At 32.7% G+C, this 20,843-nt stretch overlaps 1 protein-coding gene across 3 annotated transcripts; it reads left to right on the top strand.

Moving 5' to 3' along the window:
• Positions 1 to 3,628: 3,628 nt before the first annotated feature.
• MOS14 (ARM repeat superfamily protein) lies at positions 3,629 to 18,856 on the top strand. 3 transcript variants are annotated; one of them, XR_007028506.2, is made up of 29 exons: positions 3,629 to 3,954; positions 4,298 to 4,375; positions 4,515 to 4,577; positions 4,801 to 4,848; positions 4,967 to 5,113; positions 5,411 to 5,542; positions 5,647 to 5,687; positions 6,169 to 6,260; positions 8,066 to 8,193; positions 9,755 to 9,830; positions 9,992 to 10,112; positions 10,315 to 10,414; positions 10,707 to 10,788; positions 11,727 to 11,809; positions 12,074 to 12,193; positions 12,727 to 12,778; positions 12,924 to 13,079; positions 13,803 to 13,926; positions 14,027 to 14,108; positions 14,194 to 14,282; positions 14,387 to 14,461; positions 14,583 to 14,637; positions 14,862 to 14,981; positions 15,908 to 16,000; positions 16,084 to 16,229; positions 16,433 to 16,610; positions 16,725 to 17,010; positions 17,750 to 18,129; positions 18,423 to 18,856. XR_007028506.2 is itself a non-coding variant. In XM_047309404.2 (28 exons), the coding sequence occupies exons 1-27, from the start codon at positions 3,832 to 3,834 to the stop codon at positions 17,001 to 17,003; spliced, it is 2,883 nt and encodes a 960-aa protein (XP_047165360.1). In that variant the 5' UTR covers positions 3,629 to 3,831; the 3' UTR covers positions 17,004 to 17,010; positions 17,750 to 18,291. The 3 variants fall into 3 exon arrangements, 2 of the variants coding, with proteins under 2 accessions (XP_047165360.1, XP_087961142.1); XM_047309404.2 differs by lacking the exon at positions 18,423 to 18,856 and having other exon boundaries at positions 17,750 to 18,291; XM_088105016.1 differs by lacking the exons at positions 17,750 to 18,129; positions 18,423 to 18,856 and having other exon boundaries at positions 16,725 to 17,384.
• Positions 18,857 to 20,843: the final 1,987 nt, after the last annotated feature.

Here is a 20,843-nt window from a genome sequence, read left to right as displayed (position 1 = left end):
TTTATTAGTAAATAAAAAAAAAATCTTGACTTAGTATCTCATACATTAATGAATTAAATAAATTTATTGACTTACTTAATTATAAGTTTTTTTTAATTAAAAAATAATAATTTTTTTAATTTAAATCTAAAAAAAATTTAACCAAAAATGATGTTAAACTATAAAAGTAATTAAAAAAATACAATAAAATTCAAAATTATCATAAACTCTAAATATAATTCAAAAATCAGCATAAAAGACAAAATTAAATGATTAATGAATCAATGATTCAATCTGAATGAATTAGATTCGTAATAAATTAAGCTCAAATCAAAATTTTAATTTTTTTTAATCCAACTTAGTCGAAACTCACTTAGTATGTCAGGTTAATTCCAAAGTTTCAACCTATTTTGACATTAATATTATTTATAAATATGTGAGATTATGTAACACCTAACAACACCATGACACTTTATGTATATTATATATTCTAGTTTTTTTATGTCTTTATTTCTATACTACAATCTATTTAGAGAAAATATTATATTCATTCCTATTATGAGTTAAAAAGTGATAATACTACAAATAATATTAGTTTCACGTGACTAAAAGAAAAAAAAGTTAAAACACAAATATAATTATTTAATTTTAAAAATTAGGTAAAGTTATAACTGTTTTTACTTAAATCGGTATCACATTTTTTATTTTAGAAGTTAAATAAAAAAAGTATAATTAATGTTTTATTTCTATATTGAAAATTCAAATGTTCCTATTAAATTAAAATAGACTATTTAGTTTTATTCAAAAATTAAATGCTGACTATAGTAAGTAAAATATTTATTAACAATATTATGTAATTCTCATTAAATTATTTAATATAGTCACAAATTAATTTTTATAATATATCTTGAGAAATTTGTCAAAAAAGGATAATATTTTTAATATAAAACAATATTTTTCAGAACGTATTATTTTTTAAAAGGTAAACTATATTTTTCTAACTTCATCATATCTATAAGTATATTTTTTCTAGTAATATACAACATTCATTGTATATATATTTGCTATGTATAGTTTATTCTTAAATATTAATATTATGAATATTATCTCTCAATCATTCTAATGATTTGATCAATCTCCATAAAGTATCACGTATTCGATTCTTATCTTATTATCTTCTGTTAATCAAATATTTTGTTTTATTTATCTTCTGAAATAAGTTATCCCCCAATTTAATCCATAGTATTAGCAAAATTTAACTCAGTTCTAATTATAATTCAAAATGCGACACAACGCTGCATTATTTCGCTGCTTTTTATAACTCTTTACATGTTTTAGTGTTTTCGGAGCTCTTTAATTCCCATCACTTGTCTTATCACATAACATAATTTATAAAATGAAATTATTTATTTATTGATGGCCCGATAAATACAACAAGAAAAACACAATTCAATGAGGTTTATTAAATTTACTTTATTATGAAATACTCTAAATTTACATTTATTTAAATAATATTAATGTAATTTTAACACTTTGGTATCATAAGTGTTTTTTTTATTATGAAGTCATTATGTTATTATGAATAACTATGTTATGTTATGATATATTGAAAATAAATATTATTTTAATGTTAACATAAGTTCATGATTTATGTTAATCCTGTAAATATAACTAAGATTCTCAAATAAATTAACACTTAATAATCACTTATATGCATGATATCTAAAGGTCTAAACTTTCTTGGTGACTTGAGAGTCTTTTGCAAGTGGATCACCTTCTTAACAATAAGCGATTCAATTCTGACAATTTAGAGAATTCAAGCCATCGTTAGGATCTTGCAACATATCCGCAGATCCACACTAAAAATTATGGTAAAATCATTTGGCGTCCATCGTGTGGCTCAAGTAAAACTATATCCTACTTCCAAGTATGAACTTTGTTGCCTTTTTCTCTATTGTTGTTGACCATGCTAGGTGCTTATTCGCAAAAACAAACGAGACTCACAAGCACGAAGCTCACCAACATGAGAAGCATTTTAATGGTCTCAAACACCATCCTTCAATGCCAACGACATTATCAGAAACATCAGCGCCAACATACTGTTTGTATAGATTAAGAGAATGATGGTAATGCAAGAGAGGCTTCACACATCATGTTGCAGAGATTAAAAGAATGACCGCAATGACAAGAGAAGTTGCGCACATCACTAGACGCCCATGGCTTTGTCAATCGTCAAGGTGTGTCATTGTCGTAAACTCAAAAGGATACATAATACGGTTGTGCATGGTGATTGGCTTGCTTGATGACGATGTGGATATGGAGGTCAAAGAATCAAAATTTCCACAATAGGAAAATGATCCTATTTGGCCAATCGATAAGCTTGAGTCTCAACTTTGAATAGTGATGAAAGTAATTGTCATTATTATTCATGAAAAACGCATAAATGGATTGAGTTCAACGATTAGGACAACAACGACTTCACCATCTGAAGTTAAGCCCAACTTTCCCAAAAATGATTTTGGAATATGGAACTCTGTTACGCTTTTGTCTTTAAAGGAATTTAGGGTCAATCACCATATATATGAGGTATTATCTACTTTAGAGTGTGGTTACTATTTTGTCTTCAAAATACATCTTAGGACATATCACGATACATATGAGGTATTGTCTAGTTTAGAACGTGAAATTCCATCACGATTTTATTCTCAAAGGCACCTTAGAGGGTGGAAGAAAAAATAAATATTTAATCTGTGTTTAACTTTGAATTCTAAGTGATGTGAGATTATTATGTGTGATAGAATATTATAAAATGTAATCTTAACATAATTTTTGGATTCAAAAACATTTTTAAACTTTATTGAACTGTCAAACTAAAATACAAAGTGTTAAATATGTTTTTAGAAATTTATTTTGACGTGAAATTAAAATAGAGATTATTTTTATTTAAAACTTTGATACATTTTGATCTCAAAACTCTAAAAATGAAAAAACATCATTCTTGCTTGCATAAAACATGTTTAACAATCAGTGTACATGATATATTTAAGTAATAATGTGTGAAACAATATAAATAATTTAAATATTATCACTAACACATTTGGCTCCTCAATTTTTTTTAACTAATTGTATTAAAATGATTATTGTTTCTATCACGTCTGATTATTTTAATTCCTTTCTTCCTTCATCTTCATCTATTATGTGTCTTTTAAAAATAAGATGAACTTGCACTAAGAATAACTATATTTATTTAATTTAAAATTTGTAACCCAAAGTATCAAAATTTTAAACATAAATAGAAAAAGGCAAAATATATTTAAACTGATACAAAATAACACTGATTAAGTTGTTGCCATCAAAGTTAAGTTCAAAGAAAATGCGAAAGAAGTGAAAAAACCATAGGTGAAAAAAAACACAAACAACAACCGCGGTTGAAGAAGGATTCACACAGTTTACATTGGGCCATGTCTCCAATTTAAATAATTACAGCCACGTGTCCAGATCACAGACATTTTAACCTTTGGCCAAAAGTGCAGGACATGTAAGTTGACCTAAGCGTCAATGAATCAAACGGCTGAGAGAGTAATTTCGTCCAGGATCGCTGATCAACGATTGATCAAACCCCTCAAAGCAAGCAAGACTCCAACCCTTTCTCACCGGGCGCCAAAAACCCCTTTCGTCGCTTTATCAACAAACCTTACTCTCTCCTTTCAAACGTAGTGCCAGAGCAGAGCTCCAAATTGAAAAATTTCTCATAAATCAGAAGAGAGATATTGAGAAAGATTGCACTCTGGTTCCTCTTTCTCCATCGGCGCCACCTATTCGATTTGATTATTGTTTGGTTTCGATTTCAGTATGGACCTTCAGAACACTGTGAAGGAAGCCCTAAATGCACTGTACCATCACCCTGATGATGCGGTGCGCATGCAAGCCGATCGCTATCTCCAAGATTTCCAAAGAACTTTGGATGCCTGGCAGGTTCTCTCTTTAATCCGTTATTTGTTTCCTCAATTCATTTACTTTGGTCCTGGATTTGTCTTTCTCTCGGTCTTGTGCCCCGATTTGATTTCTCTGAATGACTAGATAATTGTCCTGTTGTTGCTTTTCGTTTCCGGTATTTGATTTGATGATTGTAGTTGGTTCTTTAACTATGAACTTCTCTGAGAGTTTAGTTGTGTCCATTGAATGTTTCTATTTCCGTGTCTCTTTGAGGACAAATAGACTTTTTGCTTTATTTGTTTGAATTGTGAGCTCTATGATTAGAAGCAGGGACAACATTTCAAACTTACCGCACAAATGTTTCTTACTTTGATCTCTGCAGGTGGCTGATAATTTACTTCATGATCCCAGTAGCAATCTAGAAACCTTAATATTTTGTTCTCAGACCTTGAGAAGCAAGGTGATTTCATTGTTCTTCTACTTCCTGTTGATGTGAAGTTCATAAGAATGTTGGATGTTGGTTTCTGAATGCAAAATACTTGCCCTGAGGTTTTCTTCTTCTTCTTGTGTTTTGAGTACTTGTTTTTGGTATGGTTTAGGTACAAAGGGACTTTGAGGAACTCCCTTCCACAGCTTTTCGGCCACTGCGTGACTCATTGAATGTGAGTGAGGGTCTGTGTAGTTTTGGTGCTTTTCCTATGGTGTTTATTTAAGATTTTGAATGCGTGATTTATTCTCAGTTCAAAGGATTGCATATATCCTTTTGTTTTGTCACATGTCCTGGGTAAAATTGATTGGTTTATGGACTCCCATCCATGACCACACAGACGTTCAAGTAGAAACAGTACTTTATATGATTTAATTTTGATAGTTTTTTTAATACAGACATTGCTGAAAAAGTTCCACAAGGGTCCTCCAAAAGTCAGAACACAGGTGCGATATAAACGTCCCTTAAACCTTTCTGTCTTATTTGTTGTTTGTTTTTTGTCAGTGTTCTTTTTATATGGAAATTTAATGTTCCCGTTTGGTTCAAAATGAGCTGCACCTGTAGATTAGCATTGCAGTGGCTGCCTTGGCAGTGCACGTCCCTGCAGAAGACTGGGGGGATGGTGGTATAGTCAAATGGCTTAGGGATGAGATGGATTCCCATCCAGAATATATACCGGGATTCTTGGAGTTACTTACAGTTCTACCAGAGGTATACTAGCTGACATCAGTGGTGAAGAAGGAACATGTGTGGTCTTTTCATCTTATTAATTTGACATATGTCTGAACTTTGAATGACTAAATGTTAAGTTGTTATAATTTGTGAAGTTGCTGCTTTGTCGGATTTGGATATTGTTGTTTATTTAGTATTTATCATAATTTCATACTGGTCATGCATTCTTCTATATATGTTTTTTACAAAATATTTTAATTATAGTAAGTTTTGTTAACAATTTGAATGTTTGGGTTGCATATTATGCCCTTTCACATATTTTATCGTTATATGCAGGAAGTATTAAATTATAAGATAGCAGCACGCCCAGAAAGGCGACGCCAATTTGAAAAAGAGCTTACATCTCAAATGGAAGTTGCTCTTAATATATTGACAGCTTGTTTGACTATTTCTGAACTTAAGGAGCAGGTGAGCAATACATTTTCATCATCACTTACTGTTCAAGATGTAGTACTTGTGAGGTATTTTGAGCTAAGGTTCTTATGGTGATATTTTTATGTTACAATTTCCAGGTTCTAGAGGCCTTTGCTTCGTGGCTTCGCTTAAAGCATGGGTATTAAGTTTCTCTGCTTAGGCTTGCTTCTAATTTTTGTTATCAAATGTTTTATTAGTTGTAATTGTTTAATGGAAGACTCGTTTAAACACAATGATTGAGAGTAAGATTTTATCGTATTAACATGAAAGCTGTTGTCCCCAGTTTAAGATTTACTGGTATTTCTTTATCTCTATGTATGCATGTGTTTTAATTTGTTGGCTTTCCACGAAGGAATTGCAGAAGGATTTGCTATTTTATCCGAGTTCTACATATATAGACTTTTATATTAAGTGAAAATGATAGAATGTGTGCGTAGCGTATCTAAAAGGGCAGGGTAATGCGTTTTAGTTTTGCATTCATAAATTAAATGAAGAGGCTTGGGTATTTTGTCGCTGTTTATTACAACCTGGTGAAACATTGGTGAACTATCTTAGTTATATATTCTCAAGTGAGGAAAAAGTATTTGATTCAATTGGCTGATGAATTTTTTGTCCTCCAGGATTCCGGGATCAGTTCTGAGCTCTCATCCGCTAGTTCTCACAGCATTATCAAGCTTGAATTCCGAGTTACTTTCAGAAGCATCTGTAAATGGTATAACAAGTTAATTGGGAGACATTCATCTTACATTTTGTTTGTTTGTTGTTATATGTCCCAATCATGCATGTAATACTTTATACTGCGTTTTTACCAACCCTTGAGAAAAAAGAAATTAGTGAATGTCAAAGTGATATTATACAACTATTGATATACACACGTTTCATGTCTGATCCCTCTTGGCACACATTATGATAGATGTAGATATGCTAAGAATACGATTGTAGGATCAATAAATATAAAATTTTATTATGGGTTTTAGATGATTTTGCAAGTGCAGTACTGATCTACTGCAACCCTGACCACCCTTTTTATTTTCCAAAAGACAAGCTGGAAAATTTAATGTATATGAACTAGCTAGAATGGGTACATAGTTTAATGCTATTATACATTAATATTAATTATTGTTAGTATATTATAGCCTTAACTTTTAGGAGTATTGTTCTTATAAGGAGGCATGACATGGCCTCATTGTCAATCTAACTTTAAAAGCCGAGACACTCATATACTATCCTAAATGAAATGGTTAAATACATAATATCTACCAGCAAAAATGTTGCTTTGCATATAATATTCTGGAATTTAAAATAAAAGTTCTTGTTAGTAGGATATTAAGTGTACTGTTAGAAGTTGTTAGAATATTCTACAGATCTCTCTGTAATTATTACTATAGGGTTAGAGTTCTCTATGTGTAGAGGCTGATTACTGTTTAAAATTAATCAATTGAATAAAAGTCTTCTTTCTTTCATATTAATCCTTTCAAGTAAAAATACTTGTCTTCTTCCATGGAAGAGGTAAAAGTTCTTACGAAAGTAAATTTTAGCAATGGAGGAAGTTCAGTAGTGGAAAAAACCACTGGCATGCACTTACATTCCCTTTGAGCTCGATTTTTTTGTTGGAAACTCTTCTGTGCAGCTTGATAAAATTTTAAAATGAACTGGTTCTTCCTTGACCCTGGTTTGATTCCAGTTCTAAAATCTTTAATGACCAAATTGATTACATTATGACCAGAAAAGTGGAAGAGTCAAATGGTAGAGAGTTTTAAATCTTCATGATGAGCTTTCCATCAAGGATTCTACATTTGCCTTCCTTTTTGTCTTGGTGAAATATACTGGCATTTGGTGGTGTCATATTTCCACTTCCTTTGAGTATTTCTCCTAAGATGTATAAAAGGAGAAAACACATTCATCTGCTGCAACTGGTTCATGATCATGATTCATGTGCAAGGAAATGCTGTTGGTTGGGAAGTGCTGAATGTGATAGCTGGGGATGCGTATAGTGGGAAATATGGGAATTGGAATGCATATTGTAATCCTATATAAGGTATTGGGAGACTAGTTTTATATGATTATGGTGGGATGAGAAGCTTTGACTATATTTTACTTTACTATTAGTTATGTGTACTAAACATCTGCTAATGCTCTATAGTATTTACTTTTATTATCATTTGTTCTCTTTACAATGTGTCAAACACATTTCATTGTGCTATGATTGTATTACACTAGTACTTATCCTAGAATAGCATTACACGTAGTGTAGGTTAGTGTTTATGTAATATTATCATTATATCAATATTTTCACTGTTCCATAATCCATCAATTATAACAAAGTGCTTACAAGATAATAGAAATTTATAGCTATTTATTTGCTCACTTAAGTTTAAATAATATTACCTCCATTTGATTATTTCTGTTGTTGTTCCTTTTATATTGTCACCTGGGATTTAGTCATGGTGTTGCTTTCCTTGTATTTTTAATTTCGCAACATAATATTCTTTCTCTTGTGGGAATGCTATTTTGCAGTGATTTCCGAGTTAATACATTACACGGCAGCAGGCAATATTGATGGTGTTTCTGCAAATATGCCCTTAATTCAAGTCATTGTACCTCAAGTTATGAATCTTAAAGCCCAGCTTAGTGATTCGACAAAGGTAAATACTTTATACTTTATTAATATACCATCTCCATGTGTTGGGGCATGAGAGATTGACCTATTCCAAAGCACACTTGGACATTTTTTCTTTGTGGTATTATGGATTCTGTTCTCTCTGGCATTTACTTGACTATAGTCAAAAGTAATGTGAAATTTAAGCTGCTAGTTTTTTGTTTGCAACGGTGTTGTGGTGCTGATTTAGTTGATTGGGAGTATGAGCTATTGTTTTAGAGGCATGCTGTGATTACCAAATACCTAGGGAATCATGCCAGCCTTGTGTGTGTGTGTGTATACACATACGTACATACATATATAAGTTACACCCATTTGATTTTTAGGAACAACTTTGGAAGTTACACCTTGAGTGTATTTAAAGAATTTGCAGTTGTAGTTTGCTAACTTTTAAAAAAAAAAAAGTATGTGTAAGTTAGCTAACCCTATATGCATTTGCTACAATTTTCATTTGTTTTTTCAAAAGAAGATAGCAAGTTGCACCTTGGTTGTATTTAAAGAAAATTGTAGTTATAACTTGCTAGCGTACTCCTAAAAATAGAGTGTAAGTTAACATACACACACACACACATATATATATATTATAGGTTGTAAGAGTTTAAAAAGCATCATTTCAATATTAAACCTGTTGATTCAGAAGAAACTATAGTTAATAAATTGTAGTAACAAAATCCTTGTATATTCGAAGACAAGTCTAAGAAGGGGATTATTATTCAAGAAGAATGAAAATTAAAAAATGGATATGTACACTGATGCAAAATATGCAAGGTCCGTCACATGTAGGAAATCCACCTCAGGATATTGCACGTTCTTGGATGGAATTTTGGAGACTTGGAGAAGTAAAAAACAAAATGTTGATGCAAGGTCTGGTGCAGAGGTGTATTTTTTTGTGGTGGCACATGGGGTGTGAATTTTTATGGCTGAGAATTATTCAGAATGATCTTGAGAATTTTTAAGAATCTATAACTCTTTATTGTGATTATAAATAAGCTAATAACATTGCTCACAATTTAGTTCAGCATGATAGGACTAAACAATAAAAAAAATTGACACTGGATAGTGGCCTTATCACTGCCTCTTGTGTCCCATCCGGGCTTCAGCTTAGTAGGTCTATTAACAAAAGGTCTTTCTATTCAACGATTTCATAATCTCATGCAAGCTAGGAATGATAAGTATTTAGTTAATAACCTACAGTAGGATATTAAGTGTGTTGTTAGAAGCGGTTAGAAGTTTCTAGATATCTCTTTCTAATCTTTACTTTAGGATTAGACTTCTCTATATAGAGGCTGATGTAGTGTTTCAAATTAATGAATTGAATAAAAATCTTCTCTTATTCAGATTAATCTTTTTCAAGTAAACCAATAAAATATTGTTCCAAAATTCTTTTTAAGGATTTCAGTTCTAGACTGTATACTATTTGATTGACCATGGGCCTAAAAAATGATTGTTTTTTTTTTTCTGATGACAGTGTTTCATCGATTGTATCTGATAATGTGATATTTTAGGGACAGTTGCATACTACACTTCTTACAAGTCTTATTTTTTAGGATGAGGAAGATGTGAAGGCGATTGCTAGGTTATTTGCAGACATGGGTGATTCATACGTGGAACTGATTGCAACTGGTACTTGTACATAGTCATAAACTTCGTTGGTTTCTCTTTAAAAGAAGAATTGGTGCTTTCTCGTGCACCATGTAAATAATTTTGATGTCTTAGCAAGTTTGTTATGCTTTTTGGTTGTGTTGAACTTATTGCGTATGGATTGTCTTAACTGAATTTTCCAGGTTCAGATGAATCAATGCTAATAGTGCATGCATTGTTGGAAGTTGCTTCACATTCTGAATATGATATTGCTTCTATGACTTTTAACTTTTGGCATAGTCTTCAGTTAAACTTGACCAAAAGGTGATTTTTTGTCCTTTCGGGTTTGTTTAGGTAAATTTCTCTATAAGCATTTTCGGGAGATGATTAAATTTGGTTTATGAAGTAACTTTATTTTTCTTTTCTTTTTTTTCCCTAGAAATGTTTATGGAGAAGTTTATTCAAATAAAACCTGTTTACTTGACACTGCTTTAACCAGAAATATGATTATTATATAATCTGACAGGGAGTCCTATATTTCATATGGTAATGAAGCTTGCATTGAAGCTGAGAGAAATAGAAGGCTGCAGGTTTTCCGTCCTGCATATGAGTCACTTGTATCACTGGTGAGAAGTTGGAACTAAAAATTTCCTCTGAAACTGTCAAATACCCTCAGCAGTGGATGGTTTCCAGCTCCCGTCTGTGTTACCTTAATATCAGCTTGTAATTATATGTATACAATAAAATATTATATGATTTGTTACTTATTTACATAATTGTTCGCAACATTAACATTCTTGTTTCGTTATGAAAAATATATGATTGAATGCTTGTCACTCATTCATAACACTTCTTATTTCAAGACATGACTGAATACCAGTAGTATTCTTATCTTCCATTTATCATGGATTTTTATAGGTTATCTTTCGGGTTCAGTATCCTGAAGATTATCAAGACCTTTCATACGAGGATCTTAAGGAATTTAAGCAGACCAAATATGGTAATGGGTTGGTGTGCTTGTGATGTATCTGCTTATTTTTCCTCTTTTATTAATCATGTATTATTGTGCATTAGATTGATTTACATTTTAGATGTTTAGGAGAGAAGCTACAAAGTAAAGCTATTCAGATGACAACGTAAAAAAAAAAAAAGCCGTTCATTACTTTGACAACCTCATTTATCACACTTGACATTATTTATGTCGTATATGGTGGCCTCACTTCACATGCTGATCCCAAAATCTCTTTCCTCTTCTACTTCTCTTGGATTCTTTCTTTTCTCCCTTGCATATTCTTGTGCCCAAAACAGTAACCATGAACTATATTTCAAAATGGTTTAAATGTTAAAAACTCATTACTGTTTTAATATAAACAAATAATTCCAACTGGTGAGTTGTAAAGATACAAATACGTTTAGAAATTTTTTTCATTTTCTCACAATTTGTTATATTTGGTGACAGATTTGTTGAAGTGTCAAAATGATTGCCTGTGTTCCGGATTTCCTCGTATGCAGGAAATCAGGAACAACTACGCTGATAGTGAAACAAGTTAAATGACTACAGTATAGTTCGAAACATGAAATGTGATTTCAAACAATTTCATGGGTTTGCATTGAGCGAAAATAGGGAATAGGTTTAGTGTTGAAGACTTATTGAAAATTCTTCCTTTGTATGGAAGTAATGGATGCTCACTTTTTCTGTTGGCTACATGCTATTATTACAACAATTTACTTTTAAAATCTAATGTTTTTCTGTCTTTTTGAATATTTTAGTTAGTGATGATTTTGTTTTTGTGGGACCATGGCCCTGAAATACTATGCTGTACAACTTTTATGATTTAAATGTAATTTAATTATGGTTTACGGATGGTTAATTCTTTCTTAATGCATGTATTTCAACCAGAATTAGATGATATTTCTGACTGGAATTTTTTGTTTCAGCTGTTGCAGATGTATTGACAGATGCATCATCAGTACTTGGTGGCGATGCAACACTTAAAATTCTTTACTTGAAACTGCTTGAGGTGCGAGCGATTAATTTAAATGTGCTTTCATTATTGTCAAAATAATGTTCTTGTAGTGGTGGTAAATAACCTGTGTATAATCTAATTTTACCATAAGTTTCGTTCAAAACTTTTTTGGGTCTCTTATTAACTTCATTATCAGTAAGTACGCTGTTGCTGTTGGCCATGTTTTTCTGCTTATGTGTGCTTTTTGTTTAAATAATAAATGAATGTTATTTCCCAAACCTTTTCACTTTTTCTGAACTGCCTTATCACCCTGTTTAGGCTGTATCTGGTCATGGTAGTAATGAACACAAGGAATGGCGACCAGCTGAGGCTGCTTTATTTTGTATTCGGGCTATATCAAATTATGTGTCAGTTGTTGAAGCAGAAGTAATGCCTCAGGTATGCCTCTACTCTTAAATTTGTAATAATAAGTATTATATAGTTTTTATCCTGCTAAATATTACAAATAATTTCTTTTAATCCATTATAAAATACTTCCTTAATTTTATAGCCTTTTGTCTACGCAGATGATTTTCTATCTGTACTTAAATCCTTTTGTGGATATCTTAGTGCAAAGAACCTGAGTGTTCGCGATTTATATATTGTAAATAACCTGGGTCATTATTGACTTTCCTCTTGGATTATCACTTTCTTATGCTGGGTTGCACCCACCTCCTTTATCTAGACCAACTCACATTTGATTTCGTTTATTTTTGTAAGATATTCTTCAGGTGTTAAATTGTTCATCTCTAAAGACTTGATCTTCTATGAAGTACATTTTTTCTATGCGTACTATTCCCCTCAAAACCTGTTTCCCCTACCTCTAGTGTTTCAAATTTTCCTCGCTTCCCATATTTCATTGGCTAGTACAATATTACTGTCTACTTCATTCTTTTTCAAGTCCTTAAGTAATTGTTTTTGCCTTCATACAGATCATGGCCTTGCTTCCGAAACTTCCTCATCAACCCCAACTACTTCAGACAGGTAAAGTCTATACTGCCTTTTTTCAAAAAGTATTATTTATTTCTCTTCCTGCTGAACTTTTTAGTTCCCGCTCCTTCTAATTTTCTATTTCAATGTTTTTCCTGACTAGTAAAATGCGTTTCATGTCTTGTTGCTTTATTTCCAGTGTGTTTAACTATTGGAGCTTATTCAAAATGGCTTGATTCGGCGTCTTGTGGACTGTCTGTACTGCCATCGGTTTTAGATATCCTAATGAATGGCATGGGTACATCTGAAGATTGTGCAGCTGCTGCTGCTTTGGCATTTAGACACATTTGTGATGGTATAGTCAACTACTCTTGGAGTATATTTGTGTTCTTTCTTTTTATCTTTTGGAATGGTGAAGAGTTAGCTTGGTGAGTTACAGTAATGTTCAGTGCAGACATGGAAAAGATTAGGCAGTCTACCTTCAATGATATAACAAATAAGCTTCTGAACTTTGTGGTTGATTATGAAGTGTTACATGGAGAGCATTGTTTTGGTCATTTTCATACACGGTGATGAAAACACTCTTGTTTTTATGATATGAGCTTGGTTAAGCAAGCATTTATTTTTTTCAATAAAGTGTTGCAGGAACCTAATTTTACTTTTTTGTTACCTAGTAACAGCTATAATTCTTAGAATTTTTCGGAAGATGAATAAAATGGAAAATATTTGAAGTGGAGAACGGGATATTTTGTTTTAATTAATTCTATTATTTTTTCTTTGACCTATTAATTGAAACAGTATTTTATGGATTGAATAATTATTCTTTCCTTGGATTTGTGATTTTGTTTAGATATAAAGCCTTTAATAATTCTCAACCCAACAGCTTAATCGGGTTCTTGATATAATAACAGTCTATGATTGTGTTGTCAATAATTCAATCATATCTGTTCTCACTTTTTTAAATAAAAACGCCTCCAAGCTCAAAGAGCTCTTCTCTTGCTGGAGGTGGCGAGTTGGTGATTTACAAAGTTTTTATTATTTGATGTGAATAATCTTTATTAATTTTTTCTGATATCAGATTGCCGCAAAAAGCTTTGTGGATGCTTAGAGGGTTTGTTCCACATCTACAATAAGACAGTTAATGGAGAAGATAGTTTCAAAGTTCCTGCTGAAGACTCGTTGCATCTGGTTGAAGCATTAAGGTCGTTTGGTTACTTTAAACTTTAACATCTTGGATTGTTTGATTTGTTTCAACCTTTTTAATGATAGCTATTGATTTGGACATCTTCGATTTCCTTGCAGTATGGTAGTTACTGAACTTCCTGCAGATGATGCTAAGAGAGCTCTTGAGGCGTTATGCATACCAGTCATAACTCCTTTACAGGTTAGTGTTCAATTTGCAGGGATTTTTCAGTTATAAAATTATCTTTTGATTACTTTGCTTTGTATTTCATATTTTGCTGCACCAGGAAGCTATTTCTCTAGGTCCAGAAAGCTTGAGTAAAAGACCTTCTCGTCAGTTAACAGTTCACATTGATAGATTTGCTTACATCTTTAGGTGTGTTCCCTAATTAATAGATGTTGTCTTAGTGCCCCAAGCACCACCCTTTTTTTAATCTCAATTTATTGCAATACTCAACACGCGACTGAATCTGCTTTTAGATATGTAAATCATCCTCAAGTTGTGGCAGATGCTATTCAACGGCTATGGCCTATGTTTAAGGCTATCTTTGATCTGTAAGTTGTCCCTAATTTCTTATGCGACTATCATCCCTTCTTTTTCTTTGCTTCATTTTCTTTCTTTTATATTTTGAAGATTTCTTGTCTAAGACATCTTTATGATGACATTTATGCCCAGTCGTGCTTGGGACATGAGAACAATGGAATCTCTCTGCCGAGCATGTAAATATGCAGTAAGCTAAATAATTAACTCAGCTCCATTTGCACTTTGTCAATGTGAAGAAAATTATTTTAATGGCATCAGTTGGTAGAGTCCATTTGCACTCTGTCATGTTTTCATCCTTAGTTTTCATCGGATTGCATCACACTATGTTTATAATGTGTTTCTGCTGACATGTAATTAGCCATGTTTGTATTATTGAATGTCATGTGGCATTATTCTATCCGTTGTTTCTAGGTCAGAACTTCTGGAAGATTCATGGGGCTCACAATTGGTGCTATGCTGGAAGAGATTCAGAGTCTATACAGGCAGCACCACCAACCATGCTTTCTTTATCTCTCAAGTGAAGTTATAAAGGTACTCGTATGTTTCCATGGCACTGGCCGCTCCTAATAACCAAATATTGCCAAAAGTAATATGGTTTTAGCTCAATTGATGTGCGTGTTAGTAATTTTGTTGTTATATGAACGAGTCTGCATACAAAAAATGCTGTTAGAAATATATTTTGACTACAAACGAAGATTCCTGGGTGAAGATGAGTGTATGGTTATCAGTCGTTGACCTGGGTGTGGTGTGGCCAAGCTGGAAAATAATACCAAAGAAGGATAGTGGATGTTGGTATTAGAAATACATCTCGACTTTACAGAAAGATCCTTTTTATCCTGGGTAAACACGACTGCATGGTTATCAGTCCCTGACCAGGGTGTGGTGTGGCGAAGCCGGAAAATACCATAGCAGGATAGTGAATGTTGGTATGGTCATAGATGATAATACTTTATTCTATTGACATTGATACTCAAATAAAAACAAATTGAAGTAGATGTGTAAAGACAAAGCAAAGAACCTGGGGCAAAACCAGACCAATTAAGAAAAATATAGACCGAAGTGTGAAGGAAGAACATGGTATGTAGACAAAATAACAGAGTCCAAACAGCTGTGCTATGTTACGTGTGAACATATGGGTGATTGGAAATGCTTTTCCGATGACTTTTCCTTATTCCCCCTGTTTCTTTTTCTACTTATATAGGATGAAGAAAAACGAACTTTACCTATTTCCATGTGCCCTTCTACGTGTATATGCTTTCTTATTTGTGGTCCTTGCTTCCTGAACTAATTACTCCCCTGGATTTTTCCTGATAAATTGACTTATTTTGTGAAAATATTGGTAGATATAACCTAATTATCCCATCATCAACTATAGGTTGTACAAAATCGTTCCTCTTCATGGTGTGGTCAATGAACTTGTTTGCCATAACTTTGGTGGTTGGTGTCTTGCATTTCAGATATTTGGTTCTGATCCGTCTTGTGCTGACTACCTGAAAAGTTTGATTGAGGCGCTTTTTCAACATACAACACGTCTTCTCACAAATATTCAGGTGATTTAAGTGACTTTTCTGTCGCACTTCCTTTCAAATCTCTTGATAGTTTTTTAATGTCTGATTTGTATTTTTTGCTGCAGGAATTCACAGCCCGTCCTGATATTGCCGATGATTGTTTCTTGTTGGCATCAAGGTGTATTCGCTATTGTCCTCAACTGTTTATTCCCTCATCTGTTTTTCCTTCTTTGGTTGATTGCTCTATGATTGGCATCACAGTACAGCATAGGTATAGTCTTTCTCTCTCACTAAAAAAAATTGAAAGCATCATCCATTCTTGGAAAAGTGTGTTGTGTGTATTCATGATCCTTTTGTATATTATTTAATTTTGAGAGGCAAAAAATCCTGTTGTAACTAATTTTCACTCTGCTCAATGGCTCACTTTTATTTAGTGTGATTGTTTTTACCCTTTTTTGCTGTTTCTCTCTGTAGGGAGGCTTCCAATTCCATATTGCATTTCTTGGCTGATATTTTTGATCTTGCGAATTCTTCTGTGGGGGAGCAATTTATACCAATAAGAGACAGTGTAATTATTCCTCGAGGTGCCAGCATCACCAGAATTTTGGTTGCTTCATTAACGGGAGCACTTCCAAAATCTCGAGTGGACGTGGTAATTTTTCTTTTTTTCATGCAACGTTGACCGGCTCTATTTGCATATGTTCACTTTTGACGCGATGTAGTTTCAATATCGTTTTTAACTTTTGTACACCTGCTCCTTCCTCAGGTATCTTATACGCTACTGGCATTAACTCGATCATATGGGATGCAAGCGCTGGAATGGGCTAAAAAGAGTGTTTTATTAATTCCGTCGACAGCTGTTACAGATGTGGAGCGATCAAGATTCCTAAAAGCTCTTTCTGATGCAGCATCCGGAGGTGATACTAATGGGCTTACCGTTCCTGTTGAAGAGCTCTCAGATGTTTGCCGACGTAACAGATCAGTTCAGGAAATAGTTCAAGAAGCTTTGAGACCGCTTGAGTTGAACATGGTGAATGTATCATAGACGATTGGTAAATGCCTGTGATAGGGAGGGCCATTTTGTTTAGGTCCTGTCTGTTAGCTAGGCTAGTTGGTTGTGTATTATCTATCTGTTATATTTTATTTTTTTTATCTATTATCATTCTCCAATTTTTCAGGAGAATTTGCCCCTGCATGATCTGTTGTGTTGGCCGGAAGAAATTAAAATGGGTGTTGTATCTTTTATTTGTCTTGAGATGTGGGATTGGTGAGTGATGTTTGTCCCGGTTGTCATTTTTGGGGGGGAGCGGTGGTTACATGGTATACAATTGTAATTTAATGGAAACAGAAAAAGTGGGGGGAAATAGAGAACATTGATAAGTTGTTTCAATTTTTTAAGTTTGGAATGAATATGGAATTTGGAATCTGTGCATTGATTGTGTTAGGTTCGTCTGACTCATCTATTAAAATGAACGAAGAGGGATTTCAGGATCTAGATGTGGCACATTGGACCATAGAATGAATGACTAGTCCAATTTGACTAACTTGATAGCGATGTCAAGAAACTGTAATGATAAGCTCTTCTGGATGCATGTGGCGCTTACCTGACAATTTTAGATTGGATACACTCTTCTCTGATAGGATTTGTTTATACAAGTCCTTATTAATGAAAATTACATTTTAATATTAATTTCATAGTTAAAAGGTTCTAAAAATTATAGATAATTATTTATATAAATACTACTTTTCAATTTTTGAATAAATTTATTTTGACCGGATTTTATTTTACAGGAAAAACTTGAATACACTATTGAAGCTAGGAGGGGATAGTGCGTGGCGGGCACTCATGTTTTGATGCAATGCAAGGCTCCAATCTTGTCAATTTGAGCGAAACTTTCCTTGTTTGAGCATTTTATTAACAACCATATTTTGTCATCTCGTGTAATGGTGTAATCATGTCACGTTGAGGTGTGTTTAAATTGGGAGATTTTTCGTCACCGTCTCCTTCAGATTAAGAGAAACCCAACGTAGGTTTACTGCGGAACTGACGTTGGCGCTGAAGAGGAAACACTTATCTTCAATCTCGAACGACAACAGTGACTTCTACAATGCAGATTGTTTGACTCGTGCAAATGTTCTCAACATAACAGAAGCGGCAAAGACCTTCAGTGGTGAGTAGTTTTTATCAGTTGAGCATAAGTAAGTCCAAAAAATCGTGAAAACAAAAAGTGGATATTCAGTTGTGGTTTATTATAGATAAAATCCAAACCAACTGAACCTCAAATGGAAATTCATCAAATAAAATTTCAAAATCAGTCTCAATATTTTATTAATGGTTTAGTATTTTTTTTTCTTTTATTTGTTAATCTTTTTAGATTTAGTTCCTTTTTATTACAATTATTTAAAAGTAATCAATATAGTATCTTCCGTTTAATTGATTCTACCAATTATTTAAATTTTTCAGTTCAATCACTACTGTTTCGACAATCTTTGCCAATGTCTAGATGCACCACCATTTGTTCGAAGACCCTCTCCAAATACTGCTTTCCCTCATGTTCCCTCACTGTCAACTACCTTTCTTCCAGCACAAGAAAAAATTGGATGCATGTCGCTGAAACATAATCCAAACATGCGTTGACTTGAATCTATGGATTGAATCTAAAATTTCAATTGCTTAAAATAATTCAATTCTTGATTCAATTGCATAAAGTGTAAATCGAAAAAAGGAGGGGAGAAAATTGTAGTTTGCTGTATATTATAATTTAGTTATATTTCTAATTAATATAGATCCCTCAACAATTTCTTTAGCTGCTTTTCCTTCATCCAACGGTGCAAGTGAAGTCGATACATTGAATTTTGATTGAAGTAGTGAATGAATAGCTTGATTTTGCAGTTGAATTATTGTATGATGCTTTGGGATAATAAAATAAGCGAAAACAGCGTCTCAGAATCTAAAGAAAAATAATTTTTATATTTTTGTACCATTAAAGATCAAATAAAATTTCAATTATAAAACTAACAAAATTTGCTTTAAATCTTAAAATAAGATCTATCATCAAAATAACAACTAGATATGACGTTATATTTTATCTATAATAATAGTAAGAAAATTAATATATAGAACTAATAATAAAAGATTTAGTTAAATTTTAGATTTTTTGTAAATTTAGATATTTCTAATTTATTGAATTTTTGAGTATTCAAAATTTTTACATATCTCAATTTAATTTCTAGTGACGTGTGTTGCTTACTTATATTCACATATTATAAAATGTGAAATTTTGTAATATAAAATAATAATGTAAAAAAATAGTATTTATTAAAAACATTTTAAGTAATAAGAAATAACATGAAATCATCTATGTCAATTGTAATTATGATGACTGTGTATTAGTGTCAGGCCTAAAAAAAAAAAAAAAAAAACAAAAACAAAAAAAAAAAAAAACAAAAAGATAACGGGGAGGAAGGAACGTGCGCTGCCACAAAGGGACAGCGAACGTTGCTTCCCCCTTTGAAAACAAAACCAAAAGCAAACAAGAAAAGGAAAGAGAAGAAGAGGGGAAGAGGGAAGAGTTTGGGAAGTTAATGATGTGTGAGTAAATGTAATTGCATTCATGTCTTAGTTTAGGTCATTTGCATGCATAATTGCATTCATTGAAGGATTTAGTCATGGCTTATCTTTGTTTCGGATCATACATTGGCATTTTGTGTTTTTATTGTAGATTGATGATTCTAAGTGCCAAAATCACAATTTGGGAAGAATTGATGTACAAGATACCAAGATGAATCCAGAAAGTTCAACAACTGTGCTGTGAAAGTTTCCACAACCTGTGGAGTAATCTGTGGATTCACGTAAGAAAACATAATTAAAGCAGAGAAGAACACAGGCAGAGTGGGGAATTTTCCATGGGCTGTGAAAGTTTCCAGGAGCAGTTATTGAGCAGTTAGTGATCTCTTTTATGACTGATTTAAAGAGATTAAATTAAAGGAAAACCACTCTCCTAAAAAGGAGGAAATTGTGGAAATGATGGGAGAGAGGGAAAACACGTGGGAGGGGGAGACAAAAAGGATTCACGTACAACAAAGCTTTCTTCTGGATCTTGGTCTTCTTCTGTAGTTTTTTTCAGACTTTTGCTTTAGGACTTCTCTTACATTATGCAGAACTAAATTTCCTTTTGTTAGTGGATTGATGTAGTACTTTAGATTATATTTTCTGAACCTTTTTCAATTGATGTTAAGTTCATTATAATTATCCCAGTGTTCTATTTATGTTTTAATGTCTATTCTATGAGCAGTTTCACAGTTGGGAGATTGGGAATTGCTTGCGTTTATAAATAGAACAGATTAGATGCTGTCACAATTGGGAAATTGGGCAGGACTAGTTAGTTTGAATTGAGATATGATTGTTCTTCATGATCTTGTTGAATTTGTAATTGGCCTAAGGGATTGGGGATTCAAATTCAAGGGATACGTTTGCCTACTAAGGGATTAGGGGTAAACAAGCTCTAAATAAACTCAAGTGGATAATTATAATTTACACATCGATTGAAAAGGGGAGGAAATTATATGAAAAGGTATGAAATCAATTCTCTAACATTGTTTATACTATTTGAATTTCCATCACTTGTTTATGTTCATCATTCTACTTGACAATCTTTGTTGCTCAAAATTAAGTAAATTAGTAAACTAGTACTCAACTCATTCAATCCTTGAGGACGATATTTTGTTACTACAATTACGATTGGTACACTTGCCAAACGTACATCAAGTTTCTGGCGCCGTTGCCGGGGATTGATTTTAGTTGATATTAGTGATCTAATTAGCTTAAGATTTGAGTTTTTATTTGTTTTTAGTAACGTATAATTTTTGTGCAGTGTTTTTGTGT

This window comes from Vigna umbellata, chromosome 1 (genome assembly GCF_029865625.1).
Source record: "Vigna umbellata cultivar VRB3 chromosome 1, Vumbellata_1.0, whole genome shotgun sequence".
Taxonomy (NCBI): Eukaryota; Viridiplantae; Streptophyta; class Magnoliopsida; order Fabales; family Fabaceae; genus Vigna; species Vigna umbellata.
This window is presented reverse-complemented; position numbering and strand designations above follow the sequence as displayed.